The sequence below is a fragment of the Macaca fascicularis genome, chromosome 6 (assembly GCF_037993035.2).
Source record: "Macaca fascicularis isolate 582-1 chromosome 6, T2T-MFA8v1.1".
Taxonomy (NCBI): domain Eukaryota; kingdom Metazoa; phylum Chordata; class Mammalia; order Primates; family Cercopithecidae; genus Macaca; species Macaca fascicularis.
The window spans coordinates 75,207,960-75,234,306 of NC_088380.1; the positions used below are offsets into that span (position 1 = coordinate 75,207,960).

Consider the following 26,347-nt stretch of genomic DNA (forward strand, 5'->3'; position numbering starts at 1 on the left):
GGGTCCTGATGCATGCGTAATGAACAAACATTGATGTTACATGCATCCCACGTTCACTTTGGGGTGGAGACTTAACATTTAAATGTATTACAGTTAGACCCTGTACATCAAAAGGTGAATCAGGGGCCGGGCACGGTGGCTCCCGCCTGTAATCCCAGCACTTTGGGAGGCCGAGGCAGGTGGATCACCTGAGGTCAGGAGTTCAAGACCAGCTGGCCAACATGGTGAAACTCCTTCTCTTTTAAAAATATAAAAATTAGCTGGGTGTGGTGGTGGGCGCCTGTAATCCCAGCTACTTGGGAGGCTGAGGCAGGAGAATTGCTTGAACCCAGGAGACGGTGGTTGCAGTGAGCCGACACAGTGCCACTGCACTCCATCCTGGGCAGCAAAGTGAGACTTCGTCTCAAAAAAAAAAAAGGTGAAACAGGAACACAAGGCGCTCACCTGCAGCTTCTGCAAGCTGGCCAGAACCACTCTGATCAGGAGGAAGTTACTGAAATCAGTTCCTTGTCCAGTCAAAGCTGTATGGCTTGTGGAACAGGGGTCAGTCAGTATCCGTTGGTGGATGAGCTGCGGTTGTTTTCTTTTTGTATTTTTTGGTAAGTTTTTATTTTTAATTTTTGTGGGCACATAGTAGGCTTATGCAATTGCTTTAATCTTGCTTACCTTGAGGCTAGTGCTTGTTTGGCTGCTGGAGAAAAAGAGCAACCTTATTATGGTAGTTAGAACATAGTATATGGTTAGGACAAATATAGGGGTATGGGATTTAACCCTTGTCTGGCATGGCCTTAGGTCTTGTTTATAACTTGGTGTTTTATTGCCACAAAGAGTCTGTTTCTATCAATCTTGATGATCTCTATGTTAACATGAATGCTGGTCAGTTGTGCCTGAACCACAAAAGGGAGGGAGTAAATGAGTTGTGTCTGACCTCCCATTCTCTCATGGCCAGGAACTCAATTAAGATTTCTCTGAAGTACTCTTGACCAAAAGGGAGTCTCTCGGTTGGGGGCTTAGGATTTTATTTATAGTTCTCATTAGTCTATATTATTAGTATTTTTGGACAGCGTGTAGTTGAGTAGGGGCAATTTGTTTCCTAAATCCTGAGTGCCACCTGAGCAAGGTAAAATAACCAGACATGTTTAAACCTGGTCCACAATCTCTTTATTTGTGGGATTAGTACATGTGAGACCGTCTGCCTTCCAGTGACCAAAGGTGGAGAAAAGTCTAAGAGAACTTTCCAGTCAATTTTGAAGCTTTTATTCGGGGGAGTATCTGAGGGTGTAAAATATCAGAAAACAGGAAAAACGAGTTAGACCACTTACTGTTGAGAACCTGTAGTACAAGGGCATAGGGCTGAGGAGGGTGGAATGGGCAGGTTGTAAACCTGGAGATGATCCTTGAGATTAAGATGCTCCTCCCTCTGCTGCCTGAGGTATTTCTCCACTTTAATCACCAAGCTGGGAAAAACCTACTCTTTCCTTTTTGAGAGAGGTGTTCCTAAACGCTGACCCAAACAAAAGCACATGGTGACTGAAACATACTCATAATAATTTTGCACCAATAGCTGCTCTTACCAAGTTAAACTAATAGGCAAATAAAATTCTTCAAAACAGTGAGGAGTTTAAGACAATGAGAATGGTCTCCTTTGTTACAAAGACCAGTCAAAATACCAGGTACCCAAGATGGGTACTTCAAGCCATGTTTGAATTCTTGAGGTGGCAGTTTGTTATGCCAGAAAGAGCTGGGCTTTGGAGCTAGATGGACCAGGGTTCAAATCTCCCCTCTGCTACTTTACCTTCTCTGTGACTTTGAGCAAGTTAATTTAACCATAGAAGCTCAATTTTCTCATCCGAAAATGGAGATAATTGTGTCTCCCTGGGTGGCGGTGAGAATAAACAGTCAGGTTTGCCTGGCACATGCTGGATACTCAGCAGGCGAACTTCCCTTTCCTTCTTAGTGATAGATGGCTTTTGCACATTGCTAGGCCACATGGAGGCAGGTCTAGTCTGACTCTCTCCCATATGTGAACTAGGGATGAAATTAGGGTGAGGGGAAAAATTAGGATTAGCTATAATTGCATATAATTTGCATATATTTTGCTTTTAGTAACTCTAAATGAAATATGAAATTGATTTAAGTGGGGATAAGTGTTTTCCCCAATCTTTGTTTTGGAGGAGAGAAGATTTTCTTTCAGAGTGACCTAGAACATTCCTTCTTGACCTTTTTATTCCTTCTCTGACTTCAGGGAGTCAGGGTGGGGAAGGTGGGACCAACATGGTGGTGTAGACCCATCTTACTCTCAGGCGAGGAAGAATCACGGTACATATTCGGAGAAGAGCACCTGAGCTGCGCTAAAGGAGAGCTGCCCTCTTTGTTTTCCTTTTGGCATCCCACAGGGGTTTAGGATGTTTTCATTAACTCTCCAAGGAGTGTTAGGTGTTATTTGTCACAAAGAATTTTTTCACAAGTGACAGAATCAGAACACTTCTAATGAGTACAATTAAACTTTGAATAAAAATTTATCCTCATAATTACCTCTTGTGAAGATCAATAAAAATGATATTTCGGCCAGGCGCAGCGGCTCACTCCTGTAATCTCAGCACTTTGGGAGGCCGAGGCGGGTGGATCACCTGAGGTCGGGAGTTTGAGACCAGCCTGACCAACATGGAGAAACCCCGTCTCTACTAAAAATACAAAATTAGCCAGGCATGGTGGCGCATGCCTGTAATCCCAGCTACTCGGGAGGCTGAGGCAAGAGAATTGCTTGAACCCAGGAGGTGGAGGTTGTGGTGAGCTGAGATTGTGCCATTGCACTCCAGCCTGGGCAAAAAGAGCTAAACTCCGTCTCAAAAAAAAAAAAAAAAAAAGAAAAAAAAGATATTTCATTTTGCTATTTTGGAAATACTGAAGTTCTTTCTTGATTGGAATAAGAATCTTAAAAAAACTTCCCTAAGTATCCCCTAAATTAATAATTCGTACTCCTTAAGCATGTTTAGTGTGAGCACTTGTCCTTTTTGAATGTAATTTCAAGAGTAAGTCTGAGTTACTGTTTTTTTTTTTGAGATGGAATCTGTCACCCAGGCTGGAGTGCAGTGGTGCGATCTCGGCACACTGCAACCTCCACCTCCTGGGTTCAAGCAATTCTCCTGCCTCAGCCTCCAAGTAGCTGGGATTATAGGCGTGCGCCACCATGCCTGGCTATTTTTGAGATGGGGTTTCACCATGTTGGCCAGACTGGTCTCGAACTCCCAACTTCAGGTAATCGCTCCTGCCTCAGCCTCCCAAAGTACTGGGATTACAGGCATCAGCTACCGCGCCCAGCCTAGAGAAATCTTTAATTTGTGTTTTCATCCTGCTTTCTTCTGTCCCTAGTTTCTTAGAGATATCCTCAAGTTACTTAAGGGAAAATTGTTACAAAGACATTTTACTGTTTAGAATTATGCCTAGCTGGTTTTCTCAAGTTCTCATTCTTTAAAAGCGAGGTGTAGTGGTGTGAGCCTGTAGTCCCAGCTGCTCAGGAGGCTGGGGTAGGAGGATTGCATGAGTCCAGGAGTTCAAGCCCAGCCTGGGCAACATAGCAAGGCCTCATCTCTTAAGAAAAAAAAATCTTACTGAAAATTAAAATCTTTTTTTTTTTTTCTTTTTTAAGAGAACTTTAACTACATCATTGAGTTTTATGAGCTGACTGGGGATCCTATCAGTAATAACAGTGAAATTCAGAAGTCCTTTCTCTCATAATAGGAAATACAGGTTGGGGATTCCTTGTAGAAATGAGCACCTGTTCACTTTGTATTGCCCCCTCCAACCCCCTTCTACTTTCCTCCTGTCCTTCAAAAGCCACAGATACTGGGTTTATACTTACTTTGCATTGATACCATTAAGTGGGTTAGAGGAAAAAATATTTTAGCCTTTTTTTCAGAAAAATTGAAGCGTAAAGAGAGAAAAAAAATGATCTTTTCAAATATATTTTGTTTTTCAAATATATTTTGCCTTTGCCTCTAGACTCTTGGAGTGGCATCATAGCTGGCTCAGAATTAAAAAAAAAAATATGTGGAATGTTTCATGAATTTGGGTGCCATCCTTGCCCAAGGGCCATGCTAACCTTCCCTGTATTGTTCAGCTTTATATACATGCTGCTGAAGGGAGCACTGCCTTGGAGTTTATTATGCACGTGTATAGAAAAGGTTTAATCAAAGATCTGTGCTGGAGGGTGGAGTCAGTGGTCAAGCTAGTCCAGTTCTGCTGACGCTAAGAGAGAAAGGTCAGCTCAGCGTGCCTCATTGATAAGATACCTCGGTATACATGTAGGAATATAACAGTTATCAGTGAGGTAACCTTTATGCAGCAAACTTGGGGCTCCCGATTTGTGCCAGACACTGTGTGGTACTTTGGAGACTCGAAGAGGAAAGCAGGAGACTGCCCACCCTTCCATTTTCTTTTCTTTTCTTTTTTTTTTTTTTTTGAGACGGAGTCTCACTCTGTCACCCAGGCTGGAGTGCAGTGGCCGGATCTCAGCTCACTTCCATTTTCTATGTCTAGGTTCTTGGGAAACTTGTCTAACTTCCTGAGCCACAGCTTCCTCATTTCTGAAAAAGAAATGTCTGTAGAGCCATGCCTACTAAATGATCTGTCACTTCAATATTTGGCTCATTGTAAGCAGTCAGATAGTGGTGGCTTAAGCCCAGTCCACTGCCTACTGAAGTGAGATAGGTGAGCAAGCCATTGTACTGTGAGTAAGCCATTGTTCGGCAGTGTATACGTGATTTGGTGGGAGGTTTGTATGCACAGGTGTAGGGAAATAGCACAGGTTGGTGCCTCATCCAGGAGGGGCTTGTTTGAGGAGGAGGTGGTGGCACGTGAGCCAAGAATTGAAGCCCAATTAAGGAATAGCTGGCAAAAGGGGAGGGGCATTCTAGCCAGTAAGAAATCTCTGAAAAGATACCCAGACTCTGCTAAAGCTCACGCTGTGAGGAGGGGGTGGGACCTAGAGAAGTATAAAATGGGCTTTTAAGTAAAGGAAGCATTTTCAAATTCTGATGAGGTATTGGATTAAGAATAGGCTTTGGTTTGGTGAAGCATTTGCCTGTGAAGCTTGGCAACTTCTGCTGTAAACTTTTGTTGTAAGGAATTCTGTGGGAACCGAGTGCTCCCCTCCCTTCCCCCCTGTGGTGGGATCTGAGCACACTCCGTGGTAACCCACCCACTGGTTTCGCAGTTGCTGCCAAATTCCACTTTCAGAGGGAAATGATTCTATTCCTTTCTGACTCTGAATGTTAAACAATCAAGAATACCCCTATGGACTTGGAGGGGTAGGTAAATATCTTTCTGCATGCAGTACTGCCTGGATAAGTCCGGAGACTGCATCTTGTGTTTTAATGCTACTAAGAATGGGAAAGTTAAGATGTAAGGAATGTGTATTGCAGGAAGATACACTATATTGAAGCTGAACCTAATTGTAAGGCTTTATAATAGCAAAATAATCCAAATAAAGGTCTTCTGCCACCTCTAAATTCTTGTAAAAATTAATTTGATCAGATCCAGTGGCCTTAATTCCAAAATCCAGCATCTTTTGAATTTTTACTGTGTTTAAAGGCACTGTGGTAAATGTGATACCTTGTCACCTCATTTAATCGTCAAATAACTTTATGTACTAGGTAGTCTTCTTCTTCTTCTTCTTCTTCTTCTTTCTTCTTTCTTCTTTCTTCTTCTTCTTCTTCTTCTTTCTTTTCTTCTTTTTTTTTTTTTTCCAGAGGAAAACTGAGGCTTTATAGAATTTGTGGTTGGCAGACCTGGGGTGAGCCCAGATAATCTGATGCCATTGGTTGTTTGTGTATGTATTTGAGACAGGGTCTCATTCTGTCACCCAGGTTGGAGTGCAGTGGCACAATCAGAGCTCACTGCAGCCTCCGTCTCTCAGGCTCAAGAGGTCTTCCCATCTCAGCCTCCCGAGTAACTGATACTATAGGCACGTGTACCAAACCTGGCTAAAATGTCATTGATCCTATCACAAAGCTAAAGCGGTTCTACCCTTTTGAATAGCAGCTCTTTTTCACAGAAATGATTTGTAGATTTAGTTTTTTTCCACCCTTTATTTCTATTCCTTTGCCTTAAAACAACTAAATGATTCATCTAGGGTTAGCACTTGTTTGAGATCTTTGATTTTTTTTTTTCCAATTTTTTTTCTCAATTACAGAGTGATATGTAATAATTTAAAGACTATTAGGTGAAATGTCAAGAGTGTTGGAGCTGTTACATAAAACATAAAATCTAACAGTGGCTGGGTGGGGTGGCTCACGCCTGTAATCCTAGCACTTTGGGAGGCCAAGGTGGGTGGATCATTTGAGGTCAGGAGTTCGAGACCAGCTTGGCCAACATGGTTAGGCCCTGTCTCTACTAAAAATACAAAAATTAGCTGGGCATGGTGGCGGGCGCCTGTAATCCCAGCTACTCAGAAGGCTGAAGCAGGAGAATCTCTTGAACCTGGGAGGCGGAGGTTGCAGTGAGCTGAGATCGCACCACTGCACTCCAGCCTGGGTGCAGGGTGAGACTCCGTGTCTCTGTCTCTCTCTCTCTCTCTCTCTATATATATATATATGTGTGTGTGTGTGTGTGTGTGTGTGTGTGTATATATATAAAAAACAGTGTTGGGAGTCTAATTGGCTGTGCTTTTTATGTTTAAATTTTTTATCCCAAAGGTTCTGTGGTAAGCCTTCCATGTTAACATTGACCTAAGGGAAGAACCTGAGGCAAAATTAATATAGAGAGTTTATTTGGGCCAAGGTTGAGAACAGCTGCCTGGGACATGCTTCCAAGCTGCCCTGGGGAGTGTTCCATTCAGCCTTTTTTATAAGCAAGTTTTTAAAGGCAAAAAAGGGGCACGAGGAGTGGGCAGAAACAAAGTTGTTCATCAGAATTCTCACTGGTTTACAGAAATAACGTTGTTACATGTTGAGCTATAGCAGGGTCATGGTGCCCAGTGTGGAGCATTGTTAGGTTATGCAGTTTCTGGAGATAACTACATAGCTCAAGGGGGCAGTAGGACTTGATTGCTGTTTCATTTTAATGCCTCTCCAGGCCTGATAAGTTTTAAGAAAGGGCTTACATTCCTCAGATAAGAAGAACCTGTATATGTATCTAACATTAAGGCATAATTTCTTTCTTTTTTGAGACAGTCTCACTGTCGGCCAGGCCGGAGTGCAGTGGCACAATCTCTGCTCACTGCAACCTCTCCCTCTCCAGTTCAAGCGATTCTCCTGCCTTAGCCTCCTGAGTAGCTGGGACTACAGGCGCATGCCACCACGCCCGGCTAATTTTTGTGCGCGTGTGTGTGTATTTTTAGTAGAAACAGGGTTTCGCCATGTTAGCCAGGATGGTCTCGATCGCCTGACCTCGTGATCCACTCGCCTCGGCCTCCCAAAGTGCTGGGATTACAGGCGTGAGCCACCGCACCCAGCCTATTAAGGCATAATTTCTAATGCATGTTACTTCTGTAGGATGAATTCACTTACACATCACAATGAAATAAGGAAAGTGGAAAGGGAAGGCACTGATGTTGTGAGATATATTGCGTAGGCTATTAGTAATAGAGCCATTAAGAACCTACATTAAGGGAGAATAAACAAATCTCTTATTAAAAGAGCAGAAGTCAGCTTGAACTGCTTGATTTCTTCTGTGGTTTTAACATTCCACGTTGAGAGATGAATGGATTAAGAACCACCAGTGTACTTTGTTCTAGATTAGTGCTTTTCCAAGTGTGGTGCACAGACAGCAACATAGCATTACCTGAGAGCTTGTTAGAAATGAAAATTCTCCTAACCCGGACCTGGCTTAGGTTAAATGAGAATGGTCTTTCTAATGTGGGTGTGAGGTAATGAGACCAGTCTTCCTAATATGGAGGTGGGAAATTGCCATGGATAATTATTAAACCTAATCACATTAGAATGAGAACGAGGTGATCAGATTTTTCTTCTTGGTAATATACTTGTTTCAACTAGTGGTAGCACTATTTATATGTCTATTAAAAAGTGGATTTGACTATTAACCTGTAATGATTGCCTTTTTTAAATTAGCATTAATAGCATTAATGGGCCACATAAATACTAGATAATGCATATAAGATAATTTTCTTCAGTGTATGCCCCCTTTTCATTACAAGATAAATAATAACTATCTCTTGGGGTTTTTTAAGGTTAAAAATGTGTCTGCAGGCACACAGGACGTGCCTCCACCCCCATCTGACTATGCGGAAAGAGTTGACAGTCCCATGGCATACTCTTCCAACGGCAAAGTGAATGACAAGCGGTTTTATCCAGAGTCTTCCTATAAATCCACACCGTAAGTAGCGTCTCTCTTAGTTTGACAGACTGAGTGTAAAAATGAATATTTGCACATAATTGGTTTTTGTACCTTTCTGCTTAAAAAAGTATCCAGCAGTGCACACAAAAGCTGGATCTGGATCTTGGTATTACAACAATCTTTGCTTTGTTGGTAGAGAGGCCTACGGCCACTTAGAAGACCAGGTTGAGGAGGGTGGGGTTCTCTTTCCCTTCTAAGTTGAAAATGCTTCTTTTCACTTGCTTGTTTAATTGAAAGGCTGGGTTGGGTTCTTTCACTCTAGGAATGTGGTTCTGCTATTTCTGGTTTTGAAGTTTAGGTGAGGGTGAGAGGAAGTGACTAAGCAGAGGTCAGTGCTGTGCTCAGCCTCTCCTTTTGCCTGTAATTGTTGGATCTCATAAACAGAAGGAGGACACTGCACATTAATCAACCCTGTCCACATACATTTCTGTTAAACTGGAAGACTTCATTTGAATCCAGGAATTGTGGTATTTCATTTGCTGTGCTAGGTCCTCAGTATTGTTGGGAGATGTGAAACTTCAGTGAACGTCTGGCCTAGGGTAGGTGCCATATGATTATTGAAATGATATCTCTGTGGTGGAAACACTTACCCTAAAGCCCAATTCTAATTCCACCTAATGACTAGTGAGAGAAGAATATTGGAGGTAATTGGTATGGACGGGGATGTAATTTTTGCCTAAGGATGATAAAATCGGTATTTTTACATATATAGTCATGCATTGTTTAACGATGGGAATACAGAGAAGCGTGTCTTTAGGCAATTTCATCCTTGAGTGAACATCACAGTGTACTTAACACTGTGATGGATAGCCCAGATGGGTAGCCCGCTTATGTGGTATAGCTTCTTGCTCCTACGCTACAAATGCAGACAGCATGTTAATATACCAAATACTCTAGGCAGAGGTAATACAGTGGTATTTGTATATCTAAACACAAAAAAGTTACAGTAAATATAAAAGATCAAAAATGGTACATCTTGGCTGGGTGCAGTGGCTCACGCCTATAATCCCAGCACTTGGGGAAGCCGAGACAGGCGGATCACCTGAGGTCAGGAGTTCAAGACCAGCCTGACCAACATGGAGAAACCCCATCTCTACTAAAAATACAAAATTAGCCGGGCATGGTGGCGTATGCCTGTAATCCCAGCTACTCAGGAAGGCTGCAGCAGGAGAATCACTTGAACCCGGGAGGCGGAGGTTGCGGTGAGCGGAGGTCGTGCCATTGCACTCCAGCCTGGGCAACAAGAGCGAAGCTCCATCTAAAATAAATAAATAAATAAATAAATAAATAAATAAATAAATAAATGGTACATCTTTGTAAGGAACTTACCATGAATGGAGCTTGCAGGACTAGAAGTTGCTCGGGGTGAGTCAGGGAGTAAGTGGTGAGTGAATATGAAGGGCTAGGACATTACTGTACACTTTATAACACTATACTTAGGCTATGCTAACTTTACTAAACATTTTTCTTTCTTCTATAATCTTAGCTTTCTATAACTTTACTTTTTTTGACTCTTTTGTAATAGCACTTAAAACACAATCACATGGCTGGGTGCACTGGCTCACGCCCATAGTCCCCACACTTTGGGAGGCCAGTGTGGACGCATCACCCGAGGTCAGGAGTTCGAGACTAGCCTGGTCAAAATGGTGAATCCCCGTCTACTAAAAATACAAAAATTAGCCAGGCATGGTAGTGCGTACCTGTAATCCCAGCTACTCAGGAGGCTGAGGCAGGAGAATTGCTTGAACCTGGGAGGTGGAGGTTGCAGTGAGCTGAGATTGCACCAGTGCACTCCAGCGTGGGTGACAGAGTGAAACTCTGTTTTAAAAAAATTCAAAAAAAGAACAACAACGAAAAACACAATCACAAAGCCTGGCACAGTGGTGCACACCAGCAGTCCCAGCTAATTGGGAGGCTGAGGTGGGAGGGATCACACTTGAGCCCAGGAGCTCAAATCCAGCCTGGGTAATATAGTGAGACAGGAGAAAAAAAAAAAAAAGAAAAGCCAAAAAACCCGTACTTACATTGTATAGATATAGAGGAATAATTGCCTTACTCTATAAGATTTGTTGTTGTTTTTGGTTTTGGTTTTTTGTTTTGTTTTGTTTTGTTTTTTTGGTAGAGACATGGTCTCGATCTGTCACCCAGGCTGGGGTGCAGTGCTGTGATCACAGCTCACCGTAGCGTTGACCTCCCAGGCTCAAGCGATCCTCCCACTTTAGTCACCTCAGTAGCTGGGACTACACATGTGCTCCACCATGCCCAGCTAATTTTTTTTCTATTTTTTTGTAGAGACAGGGTCTCGCTATGTTGCCCAGGCTGGTCTTGAACTCCTGGGCTCAAGCGATCTGCCTGCCTCGGCTTCCCAAAGTGCTGGGATTACAGCCATGAGCCACCATGCCTTGCCACCAGGCTGTTCTTAGACTCTCTAGAAAAGACCTAAAGTGATCCTCCCACTTTGGCCTCCCAAAGTGCTGTTTTCTATTTTTACCATGTAAATTTTATTTTAGTTTCTACGCTTTTTTGTTAAAAACTAAGATACAGACTGGGTGCAGTGGCTCATGCCTGTAATCCCACCACTTTGGAAGGCTGCAGTGAGCTGTGATTGCACCACTGCCCTCCAGCTTGGGCAACAGAGACCCTATCTCAAAACAAACAAACAACAAACAAAAACACACACACACAAACCCAAAGCTAAGATTCAAATATACACATTTGCCTAGGCCTACATTAATATCACTGTCTTCCATTTCCACGTCTCGTTGCAGTGGAAGGTTATCAGGGCCAATAACATACCCAGAGCTGTCATCTTCAGTGGTAACAGTGCCTTCTTCTAGAATACCTCCTGAAGCACCTGTCTGAACCTCTTTTAACTTCTTTTTCTCTTTCAACTCTTTTTTTTTAATAAGTTGAAGGAATCTAATAATAAAAAATATAGTGTAAATACATAAACCGGTAGCATAGTCGTTTATTGTCAAGTATTATATACTGTATGTAATTGCATTTGCCGTGTACTTTTATTAGTCCATCATTGACTAAAATGCCCTTTTGACTTTGTGACTGTAATTCTAGAACTCCAGGTTCCTTTGGAGGCTGAAAAAGCCCAAAAAACTTCCTTTCAGCTAGTTGGAATGTCTATGTTAAAAGTGTATCTACTGGAAATAACTTTTTTGTTACTTCGAAGTTTTTTTTGTTTGTTTTTTTGTTTTTTTGAGACTGAGTCTCACTCTGTTGCCCGGGCTGGAGTACGGTGGTTCGATCTTGGTTCACTGCAACCTCTGCCTCCTGGGTTCAAATGATTATCCTGCCTCAGCCTCCTCCTAGTAGCCACCACGCCTGGCTAATTTTTGTATTTTTAGTAGAGCCGGGGTTTCACCATGTTGGCCAGGTTGGTCTCGAACTCCTGACTTCAGGTGATCTACCAGTCTTGGCCTCCCAAAGTGGGCATTACAGGCGTGAGCCACCGCACCTTGCCTACTTTGAAGTTTCATCCACAACGCCCGACTCGTGATTAGTGGCCCATGATGTATGAGATTTACTCTGAGTGCATAGTTGTTTTGGTATTCAGACTTGATCTTGCTGTTGATTTCAATTGTGAATGATTTGGAGAAAGCACTTTTTCTCTGTGTCTTTGGATTTTAACAAAAACTAAAGCACTTGAGACTGTTAGGGACAAGGGTACACAAGAGAGATGCAGTCCTTCTAAGTTTTTTTTTCATCATTTGTTTGAGACGCTGTTTCACTCTGTCGCCCAGACCTATAGTGCAGTGGTGTGATCATAGCTCACTGTGGCCTTGAACTCGTGGGCTCAAGCCGTCCTCTTGCCTCATAGCTCACTTTAGCCAGGACCACATGTGTATACCACTATGCCTGGCTAATTTTTTATTTTTATTTTTGTAGAGAAGGGGTCTTGTTTTGTTGCCCAGGATAGTCTTGAACTCCTGGCCTTAAGTGATCCTCCTGCCTCAACCTCTAAAAATTTTAAGCTATGATTTGCAGAGCTTTTTTTTTTTTTCTCTTCTTTTTTATGTCACACGGGTAATATGCCAATATTGTAACAAGGTTTGAGGGTGGCACATTTCACACATGCGTGTGAACACCCAGTCATTGTGCTCATGAACTATAAAAGGACCGATTTGTAGAACTTTCATACATGCAAAATGTCTGCCTATACTGCATCTTGGCACCAGCTGTGCCTCTAAATTGTGAGGCCTGCATGCTTACACAGCATTCCCAGGTGTTGTCCCTTTTCACGAAAACCAGGGTAGTTTCACAAATTCATATGAAATTAATTTGAAAATCTTATTCCTTAAATATTAATCTTTCTTATTCTTGAATACCTTAGGTAGTGTAAAATTTAAAAGGGACAAAAGGTATCAGCTACCTAGTTCCTCTCCCCAGAGGCAACTAATGTCATCACTTTCTTTTATATTTCTCCTGAGATTTTAAAACATAAAGATCCTGGCCAAAGTACATTGATTTCCCCCACCCCCACCCCCGTTAAAATACTAAAATACCAGAGCTGGGCACAGTGGCTCATGCCTGTAATTCTAGCACTTGGGGAGGCTGAGGTGGGTTGATTGCTTGAGCCTAGGGGTTCGAGAACACCCTGGGCATTATTGCTAAACCCCCTCTCTACAAAAAAAATAAAGATTTGCCAGGTATGGTGGCACATGCCCCTCTGGTGGCACATGCCTCTCTAGTCCTAGCTATTGGGAGGCTGAGGTGAGAGGATTGATTGAGCCCAGGAGGTCGAGCCTGCAGTGAGCCAAGACCGTGCGACTTCACTTCAGTCTGGGTGACAGAGCGAGACCCTGTTTCGAAACAAAGAGACAGAAAATATTAGCATATCAAAAGTATCATTAGCAATATATTTTATCTTGGATATTGTCCATAGCAGTATACAATGAGTTGACTGATTCTGTTTTATTTTTTAAATTATAACCAAGAAGAAGCACTGTTCTGTTTTATAGCCGTATAATATTCTATCAAATAGGTATACTTTATTTAATTACTATTTTTTGAGGCAGAGTCTCACTCTGTTGCCTAGGCTGGAGTGCAGTGGTGTGATCTCGGCTCACTGCAACCTCTGCCTCCCAGGTTCAAGTGATTCTCCTGCCTTAGCCTTCCGAGTAGCTGGGATTACAGGCATCTGCTACCACGCCCGGCTAATTTTTAGTAGAGATGGGGTTTTGTCATATTGGCCAGGCAGGTCTTGAACTCCTGACCTCAGGTGATCCGCCCGCCTCAGCCTTCCAAAATGCTGGGATTACAGGTGTGAGCCACCGCACCCGGCTGGTATACTTAATGTATTAATTCTATATGATGCACACTTCCCCCAATGTTTTGTTATTACAGACCACTCACTCTAAGGAATAACCTTATACATTTATCACTTTATACATATGTGAACGTATCTGGAGGATAAATACTACAAGCAGAATTGCTGAGCTAAAATAAGTGTGCATTTTTTCATTTTGATAGATGTAAAAATTTTATTTCATAAGGGTTGTACTAGTTTCTACTCTGAACTTATGCCCCGGAATTTTTTTTGAAAGTCTGGAAAATGCAAACATGATGCTTCATTTTAGAACCCAGATGAATGGGTGAATGGGAGTGGTACTAAGAGATACAAATGCACAGCATCTGCCCCAGAGCATGGTAATGATGGAAGTATTTTACAGCTTCTGGGGGGCAACAGAAATTGTCAAGTGTTATTCACAGTAGAGTACTGAGTGCTGTAGAGCATTCAGAGGACATCCACTTGAATGGGAATAAGAAGACATAAGTCATAGCCTGTCTTTCCTAAGGCATTCTCGCAAGTGCTTAGTAACCCATGAGCACGTCTCTTCCTCACCACTCTAGTGGATAGAGAAGGAATTAGATGGAGAACATTGCGTCCATCCATCCATCCATGCTAAGGATGAGGTAACTCAGTATTAAGATGTTTTTTTCTCCCAACGCATAATGTACATTCCATAAAAAGAGCACTAATCTTGAGTATACAACTTGATGAGTTTTCCCATATATGAACTTAACTCCCACCACCAAGATACATTTTGAGCCCCACATAAGGTCCTCATGTGCCCTTTCTCCATCAATACCCACCCACACCCATGCCAAGGTAACCGCTATTTTGATGTCTGTCACCATCTGTTAGTGAACTTATATAAAATGGAATCATGCAATTTACTCTCATATCTGGTTCCTTTTGCTTATAATGTCCTATACCTTAGAATTTTAAGGCAGTTGGCTATGAGAATTAATCCTGCATCAGGGCACACCAGAATTTAGCTGAAGATGGTTGCCTCTCCAAACTTACTAAACGAACTTGGGAGAGCCCTATTAGGTACACTGTCTATTATCCTGTCCACACCCAGGTTGAATTAGCCTTCATAAATCAAGGAAGTTGAATGTTGCTGCAATGCAAAACTTTCAAATACTGACTCCTTGCATTGCCAAATGAGACTATTGTTTGGTAGCAATAGGCTGGTAGGATGATGTTAGGACTTTTATGCAAGTTAGAGGAATTACAGAGGCCCAGTTTAAACGAGTTTAAGACAGGGCATGGTGGTTCAGGCTGATAATCCCAGCACTTTGGGAGGCCAATGAGGTGGGAAGATTGCTTGAGGCCAAGATTTCGAGACTAGCCTGGGCAACATAGGGAGACCCCTGTCTCAATTTTTTAAAAAATCATGAAGAAAAAAGTAGCTTAAGCAAAAGGAGGAATTATCTGAGTCACATGAGGCCCAAGGATGTCTCTAGCTTCAGTCATGGCATAATCGAGGGATTCAGAAGATAGCAGGGCTCTTATATGCTTTCATCTGTCGGTATGTTGGCTTTATTCTCAGTTCAGCTTCTGTTGTGACAGCATAGCCATCTACATTTATTTATTTATTTGTTTTTACTTTTCAGAGATAGAGTCTCACTGTTTCACACAGGCTGGAGTCCAGTGGTGTGATCATAGCTCACTGAATTCTCAAATTACTGCACTCAGTGATCCTTCTGCCTCAGCCTCCTGAGTAGCTAATACTACATGTGCATGCAGCCACGCCTGGGTTTTTGTTGGTGGTGGTTTTTTTGAAATGGAGTCTTGCTGTGTCACCCAGGCTGGAGGCTTGGCACAATCTTGGCTCATTGCAACCTCCGCCTCCCAGGTTCAAGTGATCCTCCCACCTCAACCTCCCGAGTAGCTGGGATCACAGGCGTGCACCACCATGCCCAGCTAATTTTTGTATTTTTAGTAGAGACGAGGGTTTCACCATGTTAGCCAGACTGGTCTCAAACTCCTGACCTCAAGTGATCCCCCTGCCGAGGCCTCCCAAAGTGCTGGATTACAGGTGTGAGCTGCCGCACCTGGCCGGCTTGTTTTTATTCTTCAGTCATTTGTTTCATTCTCACACACACTCCTTCATGCTGCCTTTATTGCTCCTACCTTGCCCTGATCTCAGTGGAGTTGTGCACTTTCCTCCACCCCTGTTTTGCAGCCTCCGTGAGAACATGGACCTGGTCTTCCCAGGGTCACCTGGCTCAGTACTCTATGCATGTCAGGTGTTAAGGACAATTACTGAATTGAAAACATATGTATAAGAATCCTTTTCTGATTACACACGGAATCAGTGACAGCAGAGAAACAACCTATGATCAACAATGCCATGACTATTAGAATGAAGTTTGTTATACACTGTGTATTTTAGAGCTGCCACCATTATTGGGAGGCATATCTAAGTCTTACTAATCAGAGAACATTCTCCTGGCTTCAAGGATGACAGTGACCTGAAAAGGGCCAATCAGAACCTTTTTGCTATGTAAGCTTTGGGAAAGGAAACTTCATGCTGGGCTGAAAAGATCAATGCAGCTCGGGAAATGTGGAGGGCCCAGCCCGGGCAACAGAGTGAGACCTTGTCTCTACAAAAAAAATTAAAAATTAGCCCAGTGTGGTGTTGCTCACACCTGTAGTCAGTACTTTTCTTGTGAAACATTTTGCTTTTAGCTTTCATGCTAGATCAAGTATGTTAATATTTTAAAGGGGTGTAGGAGGAGGGGAGGAAAACTTCGAAGGTAAAGATACATCAAGAATATAAAAATTCTGGCAGGAGGCCTACTTCGATGTTTTACTTTTTATGTTTTTTTGTAATTTCTTTTGCCCTTTAGTTTCCTCCCTCTTTGGCCTTACCCCTAAAATAAATCCACTGCGTTCTAAAGGTTTTGTTTTGCTACCTCGAAGAAGAAGCATAGTACTTGGCAGTTTTGGCAGAGTGTCTAGGAACTTGTTAATCATTGACTCATGGAGAAAGTCACATTTTCCCTCCATTAGAAGTAACATTAGCATAGCACACAAAGCCATATTACCTGAATACATTTTTTTTTTTTTTTTTTTTGAGACAGAATCTCATGCTTTTACCCAGGGTGGAGTGCAGTGGTGCGATCTCAGCTCACTGCACTCTCTGCCTCCTGGGTTCAAGCAATTCTTCTGCCTCAGCCTCCCGAGTAGCTGGGATTACAGATGCTCGCCACAATGCACGGCTAATTTTTGTATTTTTTGTAGAGATGTGGTTTCACCATATTGGCCAGGCTGATCTTGAACTCCTGGGGCCTCAAAGGATTTGCCCACCTTGGCCTCCCAAAGTGCTGGGATTACAGGTGTGAGCCACCGCCCTCGGCCATAAATCTTGAAAGAAGAAATAAATACCACCCCCACCTGCATCTACACACACATACCCCAAAGTTTAGAGTCTGCAAGAAATTGTATGCTTACAAATCTAAGACTCTGACAACAGTTAGAGCAAAGCACATGTGGATCACCTAGAAAAGGGACTAAACCTGGAAGATAAAGCTTAGTATGATAGTTTATGTAAATTGGCAGCAAAAAGAAACTCTTCAGACGTTTTAAATAGTTGACTGGAATGGCAAGGCTGATGCTTGGAAAGTCTTAGGCCCATTCTTTGTATTTGTTTATGATGTGTAGCCTTCCTATGCCCAAGTATTCTGAGGACTAAGCACACATCAGAAACATTTGCAGTGTGAATGGTAATCAAAACATTGCTTCTCAGAGAGTGAGAAGCATTTCTGTTCTTGCCCTTTTCTACAAGAAAATGAAACTTCGTATTTCTTTTACTCAGAAGTAGTTCCCACTTTCAACTTTGGTATTTTATTCCTCAGTTAGGGTTATTTTCATGTTTATGTCTGAAACACTATAAATGTGCAATTGTGATGCAACTTTAATTGTATTAGAAAAAATAATAAGTGTGTAATGGTAACACTTCTATTCATTCTACATGACTTCAGGATTAACAGCAATTTTAAAAAGAATCCTAAAGGGAACTCTTTAATTTATTGTAATGTAAAGCTTTTTAGTTTTTTAGTTTAGATATTTAGTTTATTTTGCAAGATTTTATCTTAATATGATAATTGCTACATGGTAGTATAAGATTAATATTACAAAGAGCATATGTGCATTCTTCCCCACGCAGTATTCCAGGGAACCAGAAGAGCCTGTAGAAAAGAATGATCATTATTTTCCCGACAGCATTTGTAGAGTAAGTCCCTGGCACAGGTCAAGTAAACACCTCTTATAGATCAGCCTGAACTTTTTAAAATGAAATCTGAGATCCATTGTACTTAGAAGGTATAAAAATGGCTACTCCCCTTTAAATTGGAACCTACTACTTGTGTGTATTAGAGGACTCTGAACTGCTGTCAAATTGCGTGCAGAAAATGAGGCATCTGCTCAGTGCTAGTGTTGAGGCAGGTGGATTACTTGAACTGAAGTTCAAGCAATTCAAGACTTCAATTGTCTGAAGTCCTTGCTTGAGTGCACCTGTGTGCAGATGTCTCCTGGTGTTTATTATGGCTGCACTCTGTGATTACAGTGCACTGGCAAAGGGCTGTAGTGTACTGAACAATGATGCCTGTTTTTATTAGGGTTCCTGAAGTGGTTCAGGAGCTTCCAGTGACTTCGCCTGTGGATGACTTCAGGCAGCCTCGTTACAGCAGCAGTGGTAACTTTGAGACACCTTCAAAAAGGACTTCTGCAAAGGGAAGAGCAGGAAAGTCAAAGAGAACAGAGCAAGATCACTATGAAACAGACTACACAACTGGCGGCGAGTCCTGTGATGAGCTGGAGGAGGACTGGATCAGGTACCGACTCAGCTCTCCTTTTCCTGGGCCACGTGCACCTTCTGATGATTAAAGGAGACCAACCAGGTGTCGGAGTTGTTGCCTCCCAAATTGAGGTCACTGGTGTAATTTCATTCTTTGCCAGCCAGGACTGGAGACAGTTTTTTGTGTGGTGTTGGTTGGTTTTTTCCTTAGCACCCTTTTGTGATAAAGATTGAAGTGGAGAGAATGTTTGGCAGTAACCATGTCTTTGAACTTTGGCAGTAAGCACTTTGAACTTTCCACAGCGTGGCTGGTGAACTTCACCAGTGCTCTTACTTATACCAATAGTCACGCAAGAAAGGTCTCCCAGCACTTTGGGAGGCAAAGGCTAAGAATTCAAGACCAGCCAGGCATAGTAGTATGGGCCTGTAGTTCCAGCTACTCAGGAGGCTGAGGCTGAGGCTGAGGCAGGAGGATTGCTTAAGCCCAGGAGTTCAAGGCTGCAGTGAGCTTTAATTGCACCATTGCACCCCAGGCTGGGCGATAGAGCTAGACCCTGTCTCAAAAAACAACCAAAGAAAGGCCTTTCAAATAAATAAAATCCAGGTATAGAGGAACTTTGTTTTACTGATTATAAAATTCCCAGACCAGTGCTATGGTTTTCCTTTGGCATTACTTTTTTTTTTTTTTGAGACGGAGTCTTGCTCTGTCACCCAGGCTAGAGTGCAATGGCATGATCTCGGCTGGCTGCAACCTCTGCCTTCCGGGTTCAAGCGATTCCTGCTTCAGCCTCCCAAGTAGCTGGGATTACAGGCGCCCACCACCATGCCTGGCTAATTGTATTTTTAGTAGAGACGAGTTTCACCGTGTTGGCCAGGCTGATCTTGAAAATCTTGACCTCAGATGATCCGCCCGCCTCAGCCTCCCAAAGTGCTGGGATTACAGGTGTGAGGCACCACGCCTGGCTGGCAATTATTTTTTAAGTTAAGCTTAAAATGATAAGACCAGAGTTTCTTTTAAAGTTTAATCCAAAGAGTTTCATAAACAATTGAGGTAACAATTTAGTATTCAGCCACAGTTGTGGTTAAGTTTCTTTGTGTGTCCGTAGTTTTGTTACAGTCCACTCACCATCACCAAATGTATTTGTTTATGATGTGTAGCCTTCCTATGCCCAAGTATTCTGAGGACTAAGACACACATCAGAAACATTTGCAATGTGAATGGTAATCAAAACATTGCTTCTCAGAGAGTGAGGAAGGATAGGCGGGGCATGGGTAGCTTGAGATCCCCTATTCACTGATGATTCTGATACTTTATCTTCCCCTCTCCCCTCAAGAGTTTTTGGCCTGGCTTAGCTATCTATCTGTAAAATATTCACCTAACCTGTATCCAGAAGATTTAACTGAAAACTTTTTTTTTTTTTTTTTTGAGATAAGAGTCTCACTCTGTTGCCGAGGCTGGAGTGCAGTGGCACAATCTCTGCTGACTGCAACCTCCACCTCCCAGGTTCAAGCAATCCTCCTACCTCAGCCTCCCAAATAGCTGGGATTACAGGCATGTGTCACCACGCCTGGCTAATTTTTGAGGTTTTAATAGAGGCAAGGTTTCACTATGTTGGCTGGGCTGGTCTCAAACTCCTGACTTCAGGTGATCCACCCGCCTTGGCTTCCCAAAGTGCTGGGATTACAGGTGTGAGCTACTGTGCCCAGCATGAAAATTTTCAAAATCTGAATTCTTATTTCCCTTTGGATCAAATCATTTAAATTTCTCCCCTCTGTAAAATGAAGATACTAGATTGTTAGATCTAAAATTTGAAATTCCACATCATTGTGAAACTCCAGTCCTGTGAAAGGATTCAGAGTATTTTCTCTATGGATTATGGGTTGATGGCATCATCTTCCTATGTAAGGAGTAGCTGGCATATTGAGAGATACATGTGATACAAAATTTCAGTTTTTCTTCTTTATACTTTAATGAATTGCCAGATTATTTTAATAATGAGCACATGTTTTTATACATGTACATTTTTAATGTCTATTTTTATTATGAAAGAAGTAGATAAGCTATTTCCACTTTGGAAAAACAAGAGCAAAAAATAAATAAACCAGTCTGAAAACTATGGGTGGTAGCAGGAAACAGCCACTTCCAGTCAGCTGTGCTGCCACTGTGGTGATCAAAGCGTACTTTGTGTTCCAGAATTCCAGTTTTAAGACTTTAAACAGGCCAGGCGTGGTGGCTTACTCCTGTAATCCCAGCACTTCAGGAGGCTGAGGTGGGTGGATCACCTGAGGTCAGGAGTTTGAGACCAGCCTGGCCAACATGGTGAAACCCCGTCTCCACTAAAATACAAAAATTAGCTGGGCATGGTGGCAGCTGCCTGTAATCCCAGCTACTATGGAGGCTGAGGGATGAAAATCGCTTGAACCCGGGAAGTAGAGGTTGCAGTGAGCCGAGATTGTGCCACTGCACTCCAGCCTGGGTGATAGAGCGGGCTTTGTCTCAAAAAAAGAAAAAAAAGAAAGAAAAACTTGAAACATAAGTAGTCCACTATTGATACTGTGTATGGAGAATAAATGAGTTCCTATGACTTGTACCTTCAATTTTGTAAATGATTTTCAAAATTATTTCTGCAAATTATGTCGGCATAGTTTTAAAAAAATGAGCAGTAATATATAGTCACTCTTAATAGAACCTATTTGTACTCTCTCTCTCTTTACCCATAAGAAACAAAAAGGAAACAAGAAAATGTCATTCTCCATACCCCACCAGCTTTATTATCTTTGAGAAAGGAGCATTGAATTTTATGTCTGCTAAGGATACATATGTAGTCATTTTCTCTCACCTTTTAGGGAATATCCACCTATCACTTCAGATCAACAAAGACAACTGTACAAGAGAAATTTTGACACTGGCCTACAGGAATACAAGAGCTTACAATCAGAACTTGATGAGATCAATAAAGAACTCTCCCGTTTGGATAAAGAATTGGATGACTATAGAGAAGAAAGTGAAGAGTACATGGTAAATTCAACCTAATATTTGTATATTATGCAGAATTTGAATCTTATCTGTGGAGGTACAGCATCCTTTATATTAATGTTGATTAAAATGTGCTAGTAATTATCAAACTGCAGTTGCATTGAAGAATAGTTGAGATTGGGTTTTGGATGAAATTCTTTTCTAATAGAAGACTGAACTAATGTATAATAGTTAAGAATTTCAAAGCACTATTCCTTTTTTTTGAGGCAGAGTCTTGCTCTGTCGACCAGGCTGGAGTGGCGCGATCTTGGCTCACTTCAAGCTCCGCCTCCGGGGTTGACACCATTCTCCTGCCCCAGCCTCCTGAGTAGCTGGACTACAGGTGCCTGCCACCACCACGCCTGGCTAATTTTTTGTATTCTTTTTTTAGTAGACACGGGGTTTCACCGTGTTAGCCAGGATGGTCTCGATCTCCTGACCTTGTGATCACCCACCTCAGCCTCCCAAAGTGCTGGGATTTCAGGCATGAGCCACCGTGCCCAGCCCCTACAAAGCACTATTCTATGTACATCTATGCTTTCCTATTTAAAATAGCCAGGCTGGGCATGGTGGTTTCACGGCTATAATCCCCACACTTTGGGAGGCCAAGGCGGGTGGATCACCTGAGGTCAGGAGTTTGAGAAAAGCGTGGCCAACATGGCGAAACTCCGTCTCTACTAAAAATACAAAAAATAGCAGGGCATGGTGGTGGACACCTGTAATCCCAGCTACTCGGGAGGCTGAGGCAGGAGAATTGCTTGAACCTGGGATGGGGGAGGTTGCAGTGAGCCAAGATTGCGCCATTGCACTCCAGCCTGGGCAACAGAGTGAGACTCCATCTCAAAAATAATAATAATAATAATAATAATAAAATAGCCCTATTATCTTTCCTATTTATAAAGCCATCCTTTCTGTAGAAAAGAACTTAACACAGAATTGTATACAGAAAAAGAAATCACCGTGGCCAGGCACGTTGGCTAACGCCTGTAATCCCAGCACTTTGGGAGGCCGAGACGGGCGGATCACGAGGTCAGGAGATCGAGACCATCCTGGCTAACACGGTGAAACCCCATCTCTACTAAAAATACATTTAAAAAAAAAAAATGAGCCGGGCGTGGTGGCGGGCACCTGTAGTCCCAGCTACATGAGAGGCTGAGGCAGAAGAATGGCGTGAACCCGGGAAGCAGAGATTGCAGTGAGTGGAGATTGCGCCATTGCACTCCAGCCTGGGCGACAGAGCAAGACTCCATCTCAAAAAAAAAAAAAAAGAAAAAAAGAAAAAGAAATCACCTTAAATCCTACCATCAAGAAATCCTTATCACCAAAATATTAGTTGTTAAAACAATCTCTCCAAGCAGGAGTCACCGAGGTACATATAACTTTCTCTAAGGAAACATCATCTATCATCTTCCATGTTCCACTTACTTTCTTCCTGTCTTTTAAATCAACAGTTTATAGTTATCTTTTTTTTCCTCCCTTGATCACCTGGCTGAGATAGAATTTGTCCATGTAGAGTTACTGGGTTTTGTTTTTTTTTTAAATCCATCCTTTTCATACTGTATTTTGTATACGTACTGAAATTAATGTAGTTACACCACCTTTTAGAGGGAGATTAGTCTCTTCTTGTTTATTTGTTCCTTTATTGATCAATCACTTACGTAACTGTGGACTCATGGATATCTGTTTTATACTGTGAGTTATAATCCAAGGCTGCTTTACTTTGTAGCTCTAATTGTTCTCACTTTGACCGTTGGGAACTCTTTCAGTTGCTTCCTGTGTCCCTTTGATGTACTCTTATCATTGTGGTGTTTTATCTTTAAAAAAAAAACAAAACAAAACTTTCTTGCACTGCTTATTTCTGGCTTTTCTTAACAGCAAGTTTTTTTTATATCAGTAATAAAGACCTACTTAGTTTTAAGTTTTTTATGTGTAAAATTAGGTAAACAACTTTCAATTTTATGGTTGCATCATAATTTAAGAGTCATTTTCTATGGATAGACATTTAAGTATGTCTCCCCCTACTCCAGTAGTACCAGTATGCACTGGTGAACCTCTCCATTTTTGTACTCTTGTCTGCTTATCTAGTTTTTTTTTTTTTTTTGAGACAGAGTCTTGCTCTGTCGCCCACACTGAAGTGCAATGGCTCTATCTTGGCTCACTGCAACCTCCGCCTCCCAGGTTCAAGTGATTCTTCTGCCTCAGCCTCCCAAGTAACTGGGATTATAGGCATATAGCACCACACCTGGCTAATTTTTGTATTTTTAGTAGAGACGGGGTTTTGCCATGTTGGTCAGGCTGGTCTCGAACTCCTGACCTCAGGTGATCTGCCTGCCTCAGCCTCCCAAAGCGCTGGAATTATAGGTGTGAGCCACAGCGCCCAGCCTGCTTATCTAATTAAAACTAATTCCAGAATGTGAAATTGCTGAGAGTCAGAGGGTATGTATCTTTAAACTTCTGTTGCAAAATTGCCCTCCAGAGAGATTGCACTAATTGCGTCCCCCTCCTGATACAATACAGGGCTCATTTGATGCACATGTCACTTACACCTGAAAAATTAGATATTCTGCCATTTTTCAGTTGAAGTGATCTGCTTTTTAGTTTTGATATATTCACATCTTTGTATAGTTAGATTTATGTATTTCTTTTATGGTTTCTATAGGGTGTTATAGATCTTTCTTTAGTGAACATGTATTGATCACTTATTGCTCTTTGATGTGGAAATGCTGAGGTTAGATATATAAAATCCTGTCCCCACCCTCAAAGAGCTCATATTTTAAGAAAAAAACTGACATCTAACCAATTTAGACAATATGATTAATGCTGTATTTTATCATGTGTAGAAAGCACTATAACTTAACTGCTCATAGGAGAAATAAAGTCTTTCGAGGCTTCACAGTGAGGGAATCATTAAGAATTTTCCAGACAGAAGGGTGCGGGGAGGTGCATGATTTCAGCCATAAGGAAAACATGATCAAAATCTTGAAGCATTTAACATGTTTCAGTTTTTAAAGGAGTTGCTGATGATGGGTGCTGAGACTGGAAAGGTAGGAAACTGGATGAAGAGAGAAGTTAATGGGAAGCTCAGACCAGTTTTGTAGTGGGATATTACCTGATCAGCGCTGTGTTTGAAAAGATCTTCCTGGTGTCAGTGTAGCATGGGGACTGGCATGAGGAGAGATGAGAAGTAGCAGAACAGATAGTTACCTGCCTGTGTGAGTGGAATGTGAAAGATACAGTATCATAAATATCTATTCACTGAATTCCTTCAGACCTTCCTACTGATCATGAGTTTTAAGAGCTTTATGACTTTGTTCTTTTAATTGCTTATATTTTTGTCATAAGCTGTCACTTTTAGCTCCAAAGTATAACATCAGGAATGTTACTTTTGAAAGATAAAATGCCCCAGTAAACATATTCGTTTGTGTCTCTCATTAATAGGCTGCTGCTGATGAATACAATAGACTGAAGCAAGTGAAGGGAGTAAGTATCCGAGATCGTTCTTGTAGGAAGAACTTTCCTCCTCTTCTTTTTCTTTTAATTCCCATACCTACTCATCTGGAGGAAGAGCTTTTCTATTACATGTTTTTCATTTTTTATTTTATGTATTTTGTAAAAGTTGAAGTATACATAAAGTGTACAAATCAAAGTGTATAACATGATGAATTTTCACAGTGTGACCACATACCTGTGTATGCAGATCAAGAAATGTATTTCCCAGTACCTCCCCACCCCATGCTTGTACTCCTTTCCAGTGTTTACACTCTCTGCAGAGGGGTCCACCATGCTCACTTCTAACATTATAGAGTTTTGTCTCTCTTGCACATTACATAAATGGAACCATACAGTATGTATTTTGTGTGTGATTTCTTTTGCTCAGTATTGTGTTTGTAAGGGTCCATTCATGGTTCATTACTATTTTTTTGTTTTAGACGGAGTCTTGCTCTGTTGCCCAGGATGGAGTGCAGTGGCGCAATCTTGGCTCACTACAACCTCCGCCTCCCAGGTTCAAGCAATTCTCCTGCAGCCTAGCTGGGATTGCAGGCACACACCAAGTAGAGACAAAGTTTTGCCATGTTGGCCAGGCTGGTCTTGAACTCCCAACATCAGGTGATCCGCCTGCCTTGGCCTCCCAAAGTGCTGGGATTACAGGCATGAGCAACCATTCCCAGCCATGGTTCATTGATTTTTTTTTTTTTTTTTAAGAGGGAGTCTCGCTCTGTCACCCAGGCTGGAGTGCAGTAGCATGATCTCAGCTCACTGCAACCTCTTGCCTCCTGGGTTCAAGCAGTTCTCCTGCCTCAGCCTCCCGAGCCGCTGAGATTACAGGCAAGCACTACCACACCCGGCTAATTTTCCTATTTTTAGTAGAGATGGGGTTTCACCATGTTCGGCAGGCAGGTCTCAAATTCCTGGCCTCAAGTGATCCACCTGCCTCGGCCTTCCAAAGTGCTGGGATTACAGGCATGAGCCACCATGCCTGGCCGGTTGATTAATTTTTATTGCTGTGTAGTGTTGTATATAAAACGCAACTTTATTCATCCATTCTATTGTTAATGAACATTTGGGTTGTTCCCAATTTTTGGCATTTAAAAATATCACAGCTTCAAACATATTTGTAAATGTTTGAACATAGAAGTGATGGGCATTTGTGTATCCAGCGCTAGTAGATACTGTCAAATGGCTTTCCAAAGTAGTTGTACCAGTTTACTTTCCCATCAACCACTACAGACTCCTATTGCCCTATATCGTTGCTAACACTTGGCATGTCAGTCACTATTGACTTAAAACCTTAACAAAAATTATATTAAAATTTCTGTAAATTACTTATCCAGGTGCTGTGGTACGTGCTTGTAGTCCTAGCTACTAGGGAGAC

At 42.0% G+C, this 26,347-nt stretch overlaps 1 protein-coding gene and 2 non-coding genes across 9 annotated transcripts in view; 1 reads left to right on the top strand and 2 right to left on the bottom strand.

Moving 5' to 3' along the window:
- Nucleotides 1-26,347, top strand: part of OCLN (occludin) — a 59,445-nt gene that overhangs the window by 31,818 nt on the left and 1,280 nt on the right. For all 7 annotated transcript variants that reach the window (XM_073993603.1, XM_005557097.4, XM_065546364.2 and 4 more), the window contains 4 exons: nucleotides 8,189-8,334; nucleotides 18,280-18,495; nucleotides 21,306-21,477; nucleotides 24,913-24,954. In XM_073993603.1, the coding sequence (XP_073849704.1) occupies nucleotides 8,189-8,334; nucleotides 18,280-18,495; nucleotides 21,306-21,477; nucleotides 24,913-24,954 (576 nt within the window). The remainder of the gene's footprint in view (nucleotides 1-8,188; nucleotides 8,335-18,279; nucleotides 18,496-21,305; nucleotides 21,478-24,912; nucleotides 24,955-26,347) is intronic.
- LOC123574211 (U6 spliceosomal RNA) lies at nucleotides 4,045-4,147 on the bottom strand. The gene has a single exon (XR_006699104.1). It is a non-coding gene; the product is annotated as a U6 spliceosomal RNA (small nuclear RNA).
- LOC123574295 (small nucleolar RNA U13) lies at nucleotides 12,384-12,487 on the bottom strand. The gene has a single exon (XR_006699178.1). It is a non-coding gene; the product is annotated as a small nucleolar RNA U13 (small nucleolar RNA).